This window comes from Neofelis nebulosa, chromosome 15, assembly GCF_028018385.1.
Source record: "Neofelis nebulosa isolate mNeoNeb1 chromosome 15, mNeoNeb1.pri, whole genome shotgun sequence".
In the NCBI taxonomy this organism is placed as follows: domain Eukaryota; kingdom Metazoa; phylum Chordata; class Mammalia; order Carnivora; family Felidae; genus Neofelis; species Neofelis nebulosa.
The window spans coordinates 11,822,704-11,838,681 of record NC_080796.1 but is presented as its reverse complement, the minus strand read 5'-3'; the positions used below and the strand labels follow the sequence as shown (position 1 = coordinate 11,838,681).

Sequence of the window (15,978 nt, the reverse complement as noted above, 5' to 3'; positions counted from 1 at the left end):
CCGACTTCAGCCAGGTCACGATCTCGCGGTCCGTGAGTTCGAGCCCCGCGTCGGGCTCTGGGCTGATGGCTCGGAGCCTGGAGCCTGTTTCCGATTCTGTGTCTCCCTCTCTCTCTGCCCCTCCCCCGTTCATGCTCTGTCTCTCTCTGTCCCAAAAATAAATAAAAACGTTGAAAAAAAAAAAAATTAAAAAAAAAAAAAAAATTTGTCTTCACCCTGAAAAGAAACCCCATCCCATTAGCAAACACTTCCATTTCCCTGCAGACCTCCCAGCCGCAAGTAACCACTGCTATACTTTCTTTTCTTAAGTTACCTGTTCCGGGCATTTCGTGTAAATGAAATCATACGGTATGTGGTCTTTCCTGACGTGGCATAATGTTTTCACGGTCCATTCATGTTGTCCCCTGCATCAGTACTCCATTCCCTTTTGTTGAGAAGTGGTGTTGCATTGTATACATATATCACGTTTCATTCATTCATCGGTTGATGGACATTTCGATTGTTCCTGGTTTTTGGTTATCGTTAAGTAATACTGCTATGAATGTTGATTACAAGTTTTCATGTCACTGTGTATTTTCAGTTTCTCTTGGTGTAAACCCAGGAGTGAAATTGTTGGCTCATAGAGTAACTCTAGGTGTAATATTTTGAGGAAATGACAAACTTTCCCAAAACTGCCATGCCATTTTGAATTCCCGTCAGCAGGGTATGAGGATTTGTTTCCCCACATCCTTGTCAGCTTGTGTTTGTCTTTTTGATTATTGTCATTGAAGTGGGCGTGAAGTGGTATTTAATGGTTTTGACTTGTGTACCTTCTTTAGAGAAATGCCTGTTTAGATCCTTTGCCCATTTTCTAAATTGGATTATATGTCCTGTTCTTGAATTCTAAAAGCTCTTTATATATTCTGGATATACATGCCTTACCGAATACGTGATTTGCCAGTATTTTCTCCCATTCTGTAGGTTGCCCTTTTACTTCTTTATAGTGCCCTTTGAACTTTGAACATACAATGTCTTAGTTTTTGTGAATCTGATTTATTCTCCTTTTTTCTTTTGTTGCTTGTGCTTTTGGTGTCACAACTATGAAGCCATTGTCTAATATAAGATCATGAAGATACACTTTTGTTATTCTAAAAGTTTTATAGTTTGCTGCTCTTACATGTAGGTCTTTGATCTATTTTGAGTTAATTTTTGTATATGGTGTAAGGTGAGGGTCCTGCTTCATTCATTTGGATGTGGATGTCCAGTTCAAGTTTCTTTCTTTCTTTCCTTTTTTTTTTTTTTTTAATTTTTTTATGTTTATTTTTGAGGGAGAAAGAGCATGAGCGAGCATGAGCAGGGGAGAGGCAGAGAGAGAGACACAGAATCCAAAGCAGGCTCCAGGCTCTGAGCTGTCAGCACAGAGCCTGACGTGGGGCTTAAACTCCAGAACTTGGAGATCATGACCTTGAGCTGAAGTCAGACACTGAACCCCCTGGGCCACCAGGCACCCTATTTGGCTTCATTTTTTAAAAGAACTTTCTTTCCGTCATTGAACTGTCTCGGCACCCTTGTCAAGGATCAGTTAATCATACATGTAAGAGTTTATTTCTAAACTGACTTCTTCTCCATTGATCTGTATGTCTGCAGTTACTATAGCTCAATTCTAAGTTTTAAAGTCAAGAAGTGTCAGTCTTCAGACTTTTTCAAGATTGTTTTGGATATTAGACTTCAAGCATTATCTTATCAATTTCTGCAACAACAACAAAAAATTGAGATTGCAGTGATTCCACAGGTCAACTTGGGGAAGTTTGCCATCTTAACAATATTAAGTTTTATATTCTGTGAGCATGGAAAGTCTTTCCGTTTATTTAGGTATTTAATAATGTTTTATCGTTTTCAGATACAGAGTTACATTTTTTTGTTAAATTTATCCCTAAATATTTTTTGCTGTAACTGTAAATGGAATTTTCTTAGTTTCATCATTGCTAGGATGCAGAAATACAGTTGATGTTTGTATATTAATCTTGTGCCTTACAATCTTGCTGAACTTGTTTATTAGTGTTAATAGATTTTTAGTGGATTTCTTAAGATTTTTATATGCAAGAGTATGTCATCTGCAAATAGAGATAATTTTACTTCTTTTTTTCCAATCTGGGTGTCTTTTATTTCTTTTTCTTCTGCAATTGCCCTGGCTGGAATTTCCAGTACAGTCTCTTGGAAGGGGCAAGAGCAGACATTGCTGTTTTGTTCCTGATCTCAAAGGGAAAGAAAGCCTAAAGTGTTTCACCATTAAGTATGATGCCAGCTGTAGCTTTTCATAGATGCCTTTTATCAGACTGGGGAAGTTTCCTTATATTCCTAGTTTGTTGAGTGTTTTTATCCTGAAAGAGTTTTGGATTTTGTTAAGTGCTTATCTGCATCTAATGAGATGATTGTGTGGGGCTTGCCCTTTATTCTGTTGGTATGGTTTAGTACATTAATTTGTTGAATATTAAACCCACTTTACATTCCTGGAAGAGATCTCACTTGGTCACAGTGTATAGCCCTTTTTTATATGTTGCTGGAGCCAATTTGCTAGTATTTGGTTGAGGATTTTTGAGTCTGTGTTTATAAGAGATGTTGGTCTGTAGTTTTCTTGTGAGGTCTTTGTGTTTGGTGTCAAGTTTATTGTGGCCTCGTAGAATAAATTGGGAAATGTTCCCTTTTCTTTCTTCGGGAGTAGTTTGTGAAGAATTGGTACTAGATTCTTAAGTATTTGGTGGAATTCACCAAAATCATCTGGGTATAGTCTTTTTATTCATGGGTAGTTTAAATTACTATTCTCTCTCTCTCTCTCTCTCTCTCTCTCTCTCTGTCTCTCTCTCCCTCCCTCCCTCCCTCCCTCCCTCCCTCCCTCCCTCCCTCTCTTTCCCATTCTCATTTGTTATAGATCTAGTCAGATTTTTTATTTCTTCTTGAGTCAGTTTTGGTAGTTTGTGTCTTTTCAGGAATTTGTTCGTTCTGTCTCAGTTGGTATATGGTTGTTCATAGCATTCCGTATAATCCTTTTTATTTCTGTAAGGCCAGTAAAGAGATCTAGTCATAGATTTCCAACTAGTAAATAGTTACTTTAATCTCACAAAGAAATTAACTCTTAAACTTGGGGGCTTTCTAGGTATAGAAACTACAAAGAAACGTGAGAGTCAAAGTACTGTCGAGTCTCCCATTGTTATTGCTAACAGTGAATAAACAGCCTCAACTTTAATGCCAGCCCGGCACAGAATATTGAGACACAGCCTTTGAGGAAAAAAAACGATGTTAGGAGGGGGTAAGCTTCTGCTGTTTAATACTGTCCAAAGGAATGTCTCTGGGTTAAGACCTCCTCTTCCTGGCAACTTGTAGGCTTCAAAACCTTGAACAAAAACACTTGACCTGATGGTCCAACTTTCCATCTGAGAGTGGAGGTGAATGCTACCAAGTGTTCATTTGCCATTGTCGTGTGTCAGCAATTCATTAGAAACGTTATGGAGATCAGATCTCCTTAGAGTGAACTCCAAGGGACTGGCCAGATGTTTGGATAGGACATTTCTCTCTCATTTTTATGTTTCTCATATTTTACAGATCTTCCAACTCTAAAAATGCATCAAAACATACACATTTTTCTTTTGTAGAATGTAAAGTCTCAAATGCAGGGACATTTCCGACTCTAAAACAGTAGAGTACCTACCCAGCCAACTTAAAGGAGTTCTAAGCATCGGAGAGATTATTTTCAGTTGTGAAAGGGCAGAAAATAAAAGATCTGAGTTCAAGATCCCCACTCTGGCAAGTGCATTCCCCTCCTTGCCCTCCCTGTCTTAACTCCTGGCCAGAAGTCACCGTTTGTGTATGATTTTTATTTTCGTGAAAACCTTTCCGTTAATAAAGCATTTAGATTCCCATTATAGAAATTTATTATAAAAGCACTTTTGGAAAAAGCTATTTACTGCTCACCTAAAAGCTAAATTGTTAAAGTTAAGCGATACTAGGCATTAAATGGAAATAAATGTTTCGTTTCCTAAGAGTGTAAAACCTTTTGAGTTATCGCAGACAAACCATTTTGGATATATCTCTGTGGAGAATATTCTGTATTTTGAAAGAGAAGCTACTCTATAAAAAGAGAAAAGGTCACATTTAAAGCGGAGCTGTCTGCATCCAGAACAAAAGCCTGTCGGTGCTGTTGTTAAGGAAATCAGCAGTACACAGACCAAATTATTGGTTGCAAACAGCATAAACAATGGAATTTTTCAAATGGAAAAGGCAGTTTAAGTCTTAGAGAAAAGGAAACCAGCCAGTGACTGCAAAAGCCTAGCAAAAACTGTGTGCAGACTAGCTGATCCCCTTGTGGTGTTTTCTACTCTTTCTCTGAAAAGGGAGAGAAAGGAGGAGGATAGCAAGAAAAATGGAAAAAGCCTCTCTTCTCTTGTAAGGAGGCGAGAACCAGATCATTTTCTTTAGTTCCCCCTAACTTTTTATTTTGAAAATGTTTATGGCTTCAGAGAAGGAAGACTGGAAAGAAGAGTAGTCTGTATACTCTTCACCTGGAGTCACCAATTTTTAACCACGTTTGCTTTCTCATACCCTCTCTTACACATACACATACCTGCATTCACACCCACACAGAGTTAAGTCACAAACATTATAGCATTTCATCTCAAAATACTTGAACATGCATTTCCTACCTAACAGGGCATTCTCTCTGCCTAACCACAGTACTGTTACGACACCCAAGAATTTTCCCATTCATTATTATTTCCCCTAATAAAGTCTTGGGGAAGAAGACGGGGGTTTGTTGTTTTTTTTTTTTTTTTTTTTTTTTAATTTTTTTTTTCAACGTTTTTTATTTATTTTTGGGACAGAGAGAGACATAGCATGAACGGGGGAGGGGCAGAGAGAGAGGGAGACACAGAACCGGAAACAGGCTCCAGGCTCCGAGCCATCAGCCCAGAGCCTGACGCGGGGCTCGAACTCACGGACCACGAGATCGTGACCTGGCTGAAGTCGGATGCTTAACCGACTGCGCCACCCAGGCGCCCCTAGAAGACGGGGGTTTAATGTAAGATGCAGTCAGGGTCCCTTCATTGCATTTAGTTGTCATATCTTTTTCATCTTCTTTAAAGAGTAATAACTACTCTTCTTTTGACTTTTATGTCACTATTTTTGAAAAGACCAGGTTACTTCTAAAATATCCCGTAGTCCAGGCTTACTGATTTTTTTCCTTATGGAAGCATACGATAGGTTAAACATATCTTGACAAAACCAGCAAAGAAAATGTTGTGGCCTTTCTATTTTGTCACATCAGGAGGCACGTAACATCGGTGTGTCCAGCTGTTGGTGATTCTGTTTAATCACCCACATAAGATATTCACCATATTTTTTTTCATATTGTCAAAGGTGTCTTTCTTTTTCTTATAATTTAGAGAAATGTGGGGTACGATACTTTGAGACCCGGTAAGCATTGTTCTCCACCAACCTCCTCCTTTTTCTCCAAAATCAGGAAGAAGAAAAGGATGCCCACTCTCCCCACTTCTATTCAGCATATAACTGGAATTAGGCAAGAAAAATAAATAAAAGGCATACACAAATTGGAAAGAAAGAAGTAAAACGGCCGCTATTACAGATGACGTGATACCATATATAGAAATTGTTAGGACTAATAAAAAACTCAGGTTGTGGGATACAAAATTAATATGTAAAAATCAGTTGTGTTTCTGTATACTAGTAACAGACTTGTCAGAAAGCAAAATCAAGAAAACGTCCCATTTACAGTTGAATCAAAAAGAGTAAAATACCTAGGAATAAATTTAGTCAAAGAGGTGAAAGACCTATATACTGAAAACTATAATACATTCATGAAAAAAATTGGAGACAAGTAAAAAGCAAAGATATTTCGTCCTCAAGGACTGAAAAAATTAATAGTGTTAAGATGTCCATGCTATCCAAAGCAATCTACAGATTCCGTGCAGTCCCTGTTAAAATTCCAGTGGCATTGTCCACAGAACTAGAAATAATTCTAAACAGATTTTAGACCTGAGTAACCAATTTTGACAAACAAGAACAAAGCTGGGGCTATCACACTCCCTGATTTCAAATATTACAAAGCTCTAGTAATCAAAACAGTATGATATTGGCATAAAAACAGATACATCAGTAGAAAGGTAGAGAGCATGGAAATAAACCCATGCATTTTTTGGTCAGTTGATTTACCACAAAGGAGGCAAGAATAGAGTATAGGGAAAGGGCAGTGTCTTTAATAAATGGTGCTGGGAAAAGCAGACAGCTCCATGCAGAAGGATGAAGCTGCGCACTGTTTTACACCATATACAAAATCAGTTCAAAATGGATTAAAGGCTTGAATGTAAAACCTAAAATTATGAAACTCCTAGAAGACCTAGGCGGTGATAAGCTCTTTGATACTGGTCTTAGCAATGTTTTTTTTGGATCTGACTCCAAAGGCAAGGGCAACAAAAGCAAAAATAAACAAATGGAACTACATCAAACTAAAAAGCTTCTATGCAGTAAAGGAAATGATCAGCAACATGAAAAGGCAACCCGCTGAGTGGGCGAAATATATGTAAAGAACTGACACAACCCAGTAGCAAAAAACAGTCTGATTAAAAAATGGGGAGATGATTTGAATAGATGTTTCTCCAAAGACGTACAGGTACATGAAGAGATGTTCAACATCACCAATCATCAGGGAAACACAAATCAAAACTACAATGAAATCTCACCTTACACCTGTCAGAATGGCTGTTACCTGACAAGGTATTTCTTCTTACAAGAAACAACAGAATATGGAGAAAAGGGAGCCCTCCTGCATTATCGGTAGGATTGTAAATTAGTGCCACCACCATGGGAAATAGTATGTAGACTCCTCAATAAATTAAAACATGAGCAACTTTATAAGCCAGCAATTCCAGTACTCTGGGTATCTATCCAAAGAAAATGAAAACACGAATCCAAAAAGATACCGTGCATTCCTGTGTTCATTGCAGATTTATTTACGGTAACCAAGATGATGGAAGCAACCTAGTTGTCCATCTGTGAATGAACAGCTAAAGCAAATGTGGTTGATTGACTGAGAACTCAGCCATATGAGTAATATAGCATGTAAATATTACTCAGCCATAAAAAAGAATGAAGTCTTACTATTTGCAGCACGGATGAACCTTGAGTGTATTAGAAGTGAAATAACGCAGATGCACGGAAAGAGACAAATACTGCCTGCTTTCACTTATGTGTGAAATATACAAAACAAAACAGAACAAAAACCCAGACCAAGGGAGAACAGGGTGGTGGTTGCCAGAGGGGAGGGTCTTTGGGAAAGGGAGGGCAAAATGGGTGAAGAGGAGTAAGGAGTGCATACTTCAAGTTATAAAATAAATAGCTCACTAGGATGTATTGTATGTCAATAACATTGTAAGGTGAAAGAGGAGAACCAGACTTATTAGGGGGACCATGTCACAGTGTGTGTAAATATCAAATCGCTGTGTTACACAGCTGAAACTGGTGTAACATTTTCAATTACACCTCAATAACTGTCTTCAAATGTTTAGGTAAAAATGAAAGTATCCCTTTATACTGCACCCCTGCCCCTGCTGTAGCTACGCCCCTTTCCCAAACTGTGAACAGAGATTGAACTGTATCCTTCAAACTTTCTTTTGCTGTAGTTGATGGCAGTTTTGTTGTATTTTTTCCATATTTAGCGTGTAAACATGCACGAAGGGCGTATTTATTTATTTTGCAAATAATGTGACCATGCCACAGATAACATATCATGACTTGGTGTTTTACTTTATGTGTCTTTTTATGTCCCTTTGTACTGAGTTACCTCACTCTTAGGAGCTGTATGATAGTTTATACTACGGATTTACCGTAACTGATATTTATGTTGTTTCTAGGTTTTCAGTATTCTAGACAGCTGCAGTGAATATCCTGGAGTATGTCTCCGCATATGTTCAAGTATTTCTATAGAATAGATTTCCAAGAGGTAGAATGGTTAATTAACTGTCATTGATTCACACTTCTGCAGTAGCTTCCTCACACCCTTACCAACACCGGCAATATTTAGCAGTATTTTTTATATTTGCCAATCTGATGGGTTAAGAAAAGAATGGTAGCTTACTGTTTTCATCAATATTTTTTTGTTTTCTAGTGAGAATGTTCATTCATGTTTGTTAGCCACTGATTTCTACTGTGATTTCTCACTTGTCCATGGGGGTTATTTTTTTAATGGAGCTTTCGTACACTGTATCCTTTGTGGTCTGAATTTCTGCTACCTAAACTCTGGAATTACGTAGATTTGATAAAGTCTTGAGAAATCCCTTCCTATATGTACCCTCACTGCTGTATCCAAAATCAAACGGATTCAGATGACGACGTTCCTGACTTGCTGTCAGAACTCAGGAACCAAAGAGAATCTTTTAGAGAGGAAGACGCAGCTCATTCTAATCTTTGCTATGGAGTGTTTCGAATTTGTCCCCCTGTGTGTGGTTTATCTTTTGATGTCATTCATGCGGTTTTACCCAATAAAAAGTTGGAAATGTTTGTCAAACGTCTGTGGTTTTCCGGTGTAAGTTCTAAGGTTTTGCTTTTATCTAGGTCATCTTTTCTCAGTTAAGATTTTTTTCAATCTATTTTATTTTCTTCTCTATGGTTATTTTTAGGCACACTGGAATTCTTAGGTACATGAAGTATATCTTTATGCATAATGTATTTTGTCAACACATTTTTAATACTTCATCCTTTATCGTTAATCATAAACATCAACTTTATCATACACCAGATTCTTATGTACGCAAGGATCTTGTTCTAAAGCAGTTTAATGAATGTATCAATATCTAGATAAGAAAGTTCCTTATTCTTTTTCAAATATCCCTTGCTTATTACTGCTTCGTTTTTCTTCCGGGTACATTTTAGGACAAAATAAATCGATTTTGCCCATTTATGCTTCCTGCGGCAATGTATGTGAACATGCGCTCCCCTGGGTCTGGGAGAAACTGGTTAGGGATCTGGAACCAAGGGTAAAACTTGAATAAACCCAGAAAAATTAAAGACAAATTATCCTCTAAACCTGGAAGAAATCTAATGGGTTTGTAACACTGTTAAGTGCCGCCTAAGTGTTTGTTTAATGAGCTCTTGACTCATCGACTCTTCTAGGTAGACCCTTTCCAGTCCTTGTGCTTCTCCGCGGTCACCCCCAGCATTCACATCACGATGCTGGTGCACTCCCTTCACTCTTCCAGACATTTCTCCCCATCCCCTTATACCTCATCCCACCCCCCCACCCCACCCCCACTTTCTATCCGAGGAAATTTCATTGGTTCCTAAAAACCCAGTTCAGATACTGCCTTTTCTGGGAATGTTTTCTTCCTGCCAACGGTAAGAAGGTTGTGGGAGCCTTTGTGCCTCTTCTTATTTGTTCCTATATTATCATTATCCAGCTTCGGACTGAGCCAGGACAGAAATGCCATATGGGTGGTTTTCAAGTGTTTTTGAAAACTAGTAAGACATCTCCCGGTCTTCAGGGAGCTCACCAGCGAATGGAAGGAAAAGCTGAAGCTAGAAGAAAAATAGATGTGAAAGCATAAATTATATGTGATTTTTTTTTTTTTTTAAGTCACAGGAGAGCTTTTATATCCGTTTGTCCCCCCAACCTGACCAGGTTTAGGTCTTATGGTTTTCGCTCTAAGCCTTTGCAAATGGAGGCATTCATAGTACCAACAGAGGCGCAGAGATTGGACCAATCCTTTATCGTGGCGTTTGGAGGCCAGAAGGAAAAATACTGAGAAATGGACTTAGAAAGACCTAGATATTCCGTGAAGGACTTAGGGGTCATAATTGCTATCGTGTGGCGCTGTGTTTTAAACGAACAGATATTCTGAATCTCTCCTTTTTTTCCTAGTACTGGATGAATGAATACACCTCGTCCATCGGAATTGGAGTTTTTCATTCAGGAATTGAAGTATACGGCAGAGGTACGTGTACCCACCATGTGAACAGGCTTTCCGAAGACTGTTTTCTCTTAAAGCACTCGCAAAATCATCACTATAGGTCTTCCTCTTTTTTTGCAACTGCTTCCATACATTACTGCAGAAAGTTGAAGAAAATCTCCCCACATTTTGTACTGCAGTCTGGGAAAATGCCCAAAGTTGAATGCATTTGAGGAGAAAGTACTCAAGTTCATGAACATAACGTTCGTTGAGTTATCTTTTCTCCCGGATACAGCGGCTTAAAAAGCAGTTGCTTCTTGGATTATTTCACCGCCACAGTTTTGCTCTGACAAATACCGGAGTTCCTAAGAAGGCTTGTGCTTTGAAAAACCGTCATTCTGGTTGGAAGAGTATTGGTGCTAGAGTGTCATACTTGAAATACCAATTTCCTGAGGGAATTTCAGTATTAAATTTTGTTTTTGGAGACTTGCAAGTGTGTAGTTATAAGGTTGGAAAATATCACTGAGCAAATCCTGCCCTTGGTTCCATCTAGCTTTTTGCTCAAGAACGATGGCCTTTGTCATTAGCCCAAGCCCTTTTATTCTTCATTGCCCTTAATTATGATAAATATGACAGGAGCCACTCAAACCAAGCAGCTTTGTTTTTAACAGCTTTTTCCTTTGTTCTAATTCCCGCTGCTCGTGCAGGATAATTTCCTGCAGGTCAAGCTGTAAGCGGTAATGATCTGCATAAGACGGACCACATTTCCAGTTTCGTCGGGGTTGTAAAAATACATTATTTTGAATCCTAAATTCACCCCGTAGCAGAAATGTCTGTCACATGCTTCAGTCAGGCGGCCTTTGTGCGGGCCCTGAGAATATGCGTTGCAGTCCACCCAGAGTTCCCCGTGAAGACCGCATCCCTGCTGTAGCTGGTGCAAGGGAGAGGCTCCATTACCTACCTGGGTCGGTGTGGTGCTTCTCCTGTCCGTTTCTTACATTCCACACCAGCCGCTTCTGGGTGCAGCGTAGCGTATCACACGTTCGCTATAAAGATGTGCCATTTAAGCTCCATGTGAGTTGGAAGCCTGCACTGTCTGTCTGTCTCCCAGATAATCCCCAAAAGCAAGGAGGCTCTTGCCCAAAGAGTCAGCGGTCACTACGTGTTGTTGCGGGTGGCCTCGTCATCTGTGGGTTTGCGCCCTTGTTTGACTTGGCTTTTGCCAGAGTTGCGTGTTTCCCCTTTAACTGAATCTCTGGTGTTATAGTTTTCTAAGTGCTACCAAGTTGTGAACCGCTTGATCCCGTTGCTGTGAAGTAGAGAAAGACGTGTGGGCCTGTGGCACTTTCTCCATTTTCCAAGCAAGGAAACCAAAGCTCAGATCAGCTGGAAGTCAGATCAGATCAGCTGCTAATAGTTCTTAGAACTAGGACTTGAACCCAGGTGTTCTTACGTGCCAGTCATTATTCTGTTACCTGTCTAATCATTGCGCCCCTCCACCAAATGATTCAGGAGTCTTCAGAAACATGGTTCGGAACATGTTCGTATAAGTTTAGCAAAGCTAAGGTCAGATGTCTTCCTGAAAGTAAATGACGCTTCTTGAACAGATGAATAAATGGCTCTGTGACTTTCCTTAATGGACTTGAAGAAGTTAAAAATCTAAACATAATCTTTCCATATCCAACCTGATTATCGACAAGGTTTATTATAAAGTACTATCGTTAAGATAAGTTTTAATGTGTATTTCAGAACTGAATGCCAAACACTTTCTTATCCAGACCTTTGCTTTTTTTCTGGAAGGTCTGAATCAAAAGTAAACTTGGTATGTGCCTTGTTCTCACCCATGCTTTCTTCTAAGACCTTTCACGATTAGATTTAATAAATTCTAAGAGATGAGATTAATTTAAACATTTGTTTGTAATTTTTTAAGTAAGTCCACTAAGATTTGCCACTTAAATATCTAAATATCTCATAACAGAAATTTGAATTCCTTCCTTCTCCACTTCTGTTCTGGATGAGAGTTTATATCCCATGATCCTTCAGTACAAGTAGTTCCCGCAGAGCTGAAAGATCTTCCGCGAGAGTATGTGTGGAGAGGTGTATACATTAACTCGGCAGCTTGCTTGTTTTCTTGAATGAGGGGGATTGAATTCAGTTTTCCAGGTTTGGTAATGTTTCATTATTCAAAGATAAACCAAGAGCCTTCAACCCATGAGCCATGAAAGCTCATTACTGTTAGTCAGTTTCTCCAGTAAAGTGTTGAGTTTGAAATTTGATGCCTTCAATTTGGAAAGTGGCAAAGTGCAGAACTGACCGCCCATGTCTTTTGGCACGACACATGGGCAGAGAGACCATGGTCACCTGCGATAGTCACCCTCCTCCTGCCAACGAGAGGGGACGAGTCAGGGTCACCTCTGAGTGTCTTTTGTTATCAGAATCAGGCCTTTTGTATCTACAGACTGTTGTTACACGTAACAGCTAAACGAGACTGAGATATTTGTGAAAGCATTGATAAATTGGAAAATATTTAGATGGTGTCGTTATTATCCTCATCATTTATTAAAGCTAATTCAGCATTCTGGTTAAGTTTTGTGTGATAAATACTAAAAATCATGAGTTTTCTCTTTTCAGAATTTGCTTATGGTGGCCATCCTTACCCCTTTTCTGGAATATTTGAAATTTCCCCAGGAAATGCTTCTGAACTAGGAGAAACATTTAAATTTAAGTAAGTAGGGAGGATAATTTTTATTACACTGTCTTAGGTGCCAAAGCTTGTTTTCAGGCCTATGGAAGTCACTCTGTAGACTAAAATCTAGGAAGTTAAAATGTTTCTTTAACGCTGTTTTAGTTGCTGACATTTATTTTAAAGTCGAACCTATCGGAGTTTGTGTAAAGATGAGAATCGGCCAGATGAAGTGCCTGAAATAACCTAGTCTTTTGCTTTTTTTCAGGACCCACGTGAGTTATTTTGTGTACTTTAGAAATGTTCTTACTTTAGTATGTAACTTGGATTCTGCCTTAGAAAACGTGTGTATGTGAGTGATAGCTTCCCCCTCAGACTCCCGTGCAGAGAGATGGAAGAAAGGGTCGCTGTGACCTACCTGACACTATTAGAAACCTCTTTACTCTCCTGGCGAGTGCAAGCACAGCATACAAAGATGTAGAATCGCTGTGTTGTACATCTGAAACTAATGTAACGTTGCGTGTCAACTGTACTCAAAACAAATCAAAATTTTTTTCATAAAATGCATGAAGAGAAAAAGAAATGGTAGGATTTTTTTTTTTTTTGTAATCTTTTCATTTTTCCCAATGAAAGCGATACTGTTGATACATTTGAAATACCCGAACAGTTGATTAGCTGAGAAGCTGTTGTTAAGGTGCATGCAGTACGCCTATCGAGAAACCAAAATACTCTGGACCTTACTGAGAATTTGAATGCTTAATGATCCAAATTTCCATTTCTTAGTTAAGGTTTGTATGTGAAGAGATACTTAGAACCGTAGTTTCAAGGAGCTCTACAGAACCTTCTGGGCCTATAATCATTAACTTGCCAAGTGGAAAATAGTGAAATGAGGTTGTTAACATTGAAATTCAGGGTAGGGCTACTACCCATGTCGATCACTACCAAGTTCATGGTTCTCCCAGCCTGTCACTGATTTGCTCCAGTGCCGTCCTGAGTCTGTTCCTCAGGTGTCCCTTTTGGCAGGACTGCTAGATGAAAGGGTTTTCTAGGTATTTGTAGTTTTCTTGGATGCCTAATTTGTATCTGACTTAACTTCTGCTTTCTGTTGGATATCATGTCTGTCGCATTTCCAGGGTGGGGGTTAGGTGGAGGGTGTTTGGTTTTTAATTTGGGGGTTGGTTGGTTGGTTGGTTTTTACAATGCTGTAAAAAAAAAAAAAAAATGTAGTTGTTTGGTAGTTTGTGTCCCTGTGGCACAGAAGCCAATAACGTAAAAGACTATTTCTGAATGAGATTATGGCCAGCTCTTCACTGGCCAGTATAATTGAGCAGGAATATTTGCAGCATGATTTGGGTCTGCAGTAACCTGGCTGCTTCCACGGTGCTTGTAAAAATAACGGGACCGTGCGTTTTCAGTATATGACGCGCTGCTTCCTAAAGAAAATGACCAAGTTTGCATTGGTATGATTTAGAAGTAACAGACTTAAGTGTTTATGGTAGAAATGCAAAAGCTCAAGTAACACAAAATGTAAAAGTATCTCATTTACCTTTTAGTCGTAGTGCATTAACTCTGCTCTGTTAACCAGTCAGAATATCCCTGGAAATGAACAAGTCTTGAAACACGCTCTTTCTCCATACCTGAAACTTACACAGCTGTGGTTTCTCTTTCTTTCTTTCTTTTCCTTTTTGTTCTTTAAGAGAAGCTGTAGTTTTAGGGAGCACGGACTTCCTGGAGGACGACATAGAGAAGATTGTGGAGGAGCTAGGCAAGGAGTACAAGGGCAACGCCTACCACCTGATGCACAAGAACTGCAACCACTTCTCCTCGGCGCTGTCGGAGGCAAGTGTCACCCTGCGGTCCTTCAGGCACACGCCCTCCGCTGTCACCCTGCCTCCTTCAGGCACAGAACCTCCGCTGGTGTGCCCACTGCACTGCTCTTTCCTTTGCTCGTTTCCTCCTTGTCTTCCCGAGTCTTCGTGTTGTGTAAAGTGTGGCATTCTGGTTCTTTGCCTCATCTGAGTGGGCTTTCTGAGGTCGGTGGCTTGCGAGTGGGCACCGCGTTAAACTGTGACCCCATTCACGACCGCCACGGGGAGGGTAAGCGCTGATAATCGTCCCTTCTTATCCTAATCTGTTCCCTTCCAACCTGAACTTCCTCTTTAAAGAAATTAATGCTGGGGCACCAGGGTAGCTCAGTTGGTTAAGCATCCAACTCTCTCTCTTTTTTTTTTTTTTTTTTTTTTAAGTTTATTTATTTTTGAGAGAGACAGCATGAGCGGGGAAGGAGCAGAGACAGAGAGGGAGACACAGAGTCTGAAGCAGGCTCCAGGCTCCGAGCTGTCAGCACAGAGCCCAGCATCGGGCTCGAACTCAGGAACGTTGAGATCATGACCTGAGCCGAAGTCGGACACTCAAACGACTGGGCCACCCAGGCGTCCCAAGCGTCCAACTCTTGATCTCAGCTCAGGTCACAGTCTCACGTTTGGTGAGTTCGAGCCCTGCTTTGAGCTCCGCGTTGGGCTCTGCATTGACAGTGTGGAGCCTGCTTGGGATTCTCTCTCTGCCCTTTCTCCCCACCACCTCACCCCCCTTCACATGTGCCCTTGCTCTCTCTCACTCCCTCTCAAAATAAACTTAAAAAAAAAAAAAAAAAAGTCTCCACTGCTAAAAAAAATTAAAAAAGAAAGAAAGAAATTAAAGCCTGAACCACTTCTGCTACTTAGCCACAAGATTCTTCTTTTTCTATATTAGTTGCCAGTATGATTTTTCTCCCTGGCACTTAAAATTATTAACAAGTCATCCATCTCTGCAGTCTTGAAATTTCGTTCTGCCAACAGAACACCCCACAGGCACTTACTTGCCTTCCCTGTTCTGGACTCCCAAGCCAGGAGACCTGAGAATTGTAGGACCTGAAAACAGAAACCAAAGGGAAGACATGAGACTATGAGATAAGGGCTGGAGAATCCGCTAGCCCTGAGACAGCTTCTCCGCTTGTTGACCTGTGGCGGCTGGTGGCAGGGCAGTGTCCCATCCTGCAGAAGCCAGAGGGTGTGAGGGACAGAACAAGCTGCCATCCCGGTGGTCCTCATCCCTTCCCGCGTGGCTCTGGACAGGCCCGGGCTTGCGTGCGGCCTGGAATGGGTCCCTGGGACCTGCAGCAGGTAGGACGCAAGATTCACGTCGCTTCCACCCCTGCACGGCCGGCTGAGTCAGAATCTTCTCGCTAGTGATTGTGCCGGCATGGGAGTTACAGAAGCACCCCCAGGCTCGTGCATACGCCAGTTCCATGGAGGCGACCCGGTTGCTCCCCAGGAATGAGAGAAGGTCAGGCCTCCTTGACCCCATCTGCCAGAGACGCGTTCAGGG

At 40.4% G+C, this 15,978-nt stretch overlaps 1 protein-coding gene across 3 annotated transcripts in view; it reads left to right on the top strand.

Annotated features, from left to right (window-relative positions):
- The window catches only part of DESI2 (desumoylating isopeptidase 2), a 46,001-nt gene that overhangs the window by 21,847 nt on the left and 8,176 nt on the right, over positions 1 to 15,978 (top strand). For 2 of the 3 annotated variants that reach the window (XM_058702116.1, XM_058702117.1), the window contains exons 2-4: positions 9,902 to 9,974; positions 12,561 to 12,654; positions 14,310 to 14,451. In XM_058702116.1, the coding sequence (XP_058558099.1) occupies positions 9,902 to 9,974; positions 12,561 to 12,654; positions 14,310 to 14,451 (309 nt within the window). The remainder of the gene's footprint in view (positions 1 to 9,901; positions 9,975 to 12,560; positions 12,655 to 14,309; positions 14,452 to 15,978) is intronic. The other variant, XM_058702118.1, reaches the window with a different exon arrangement.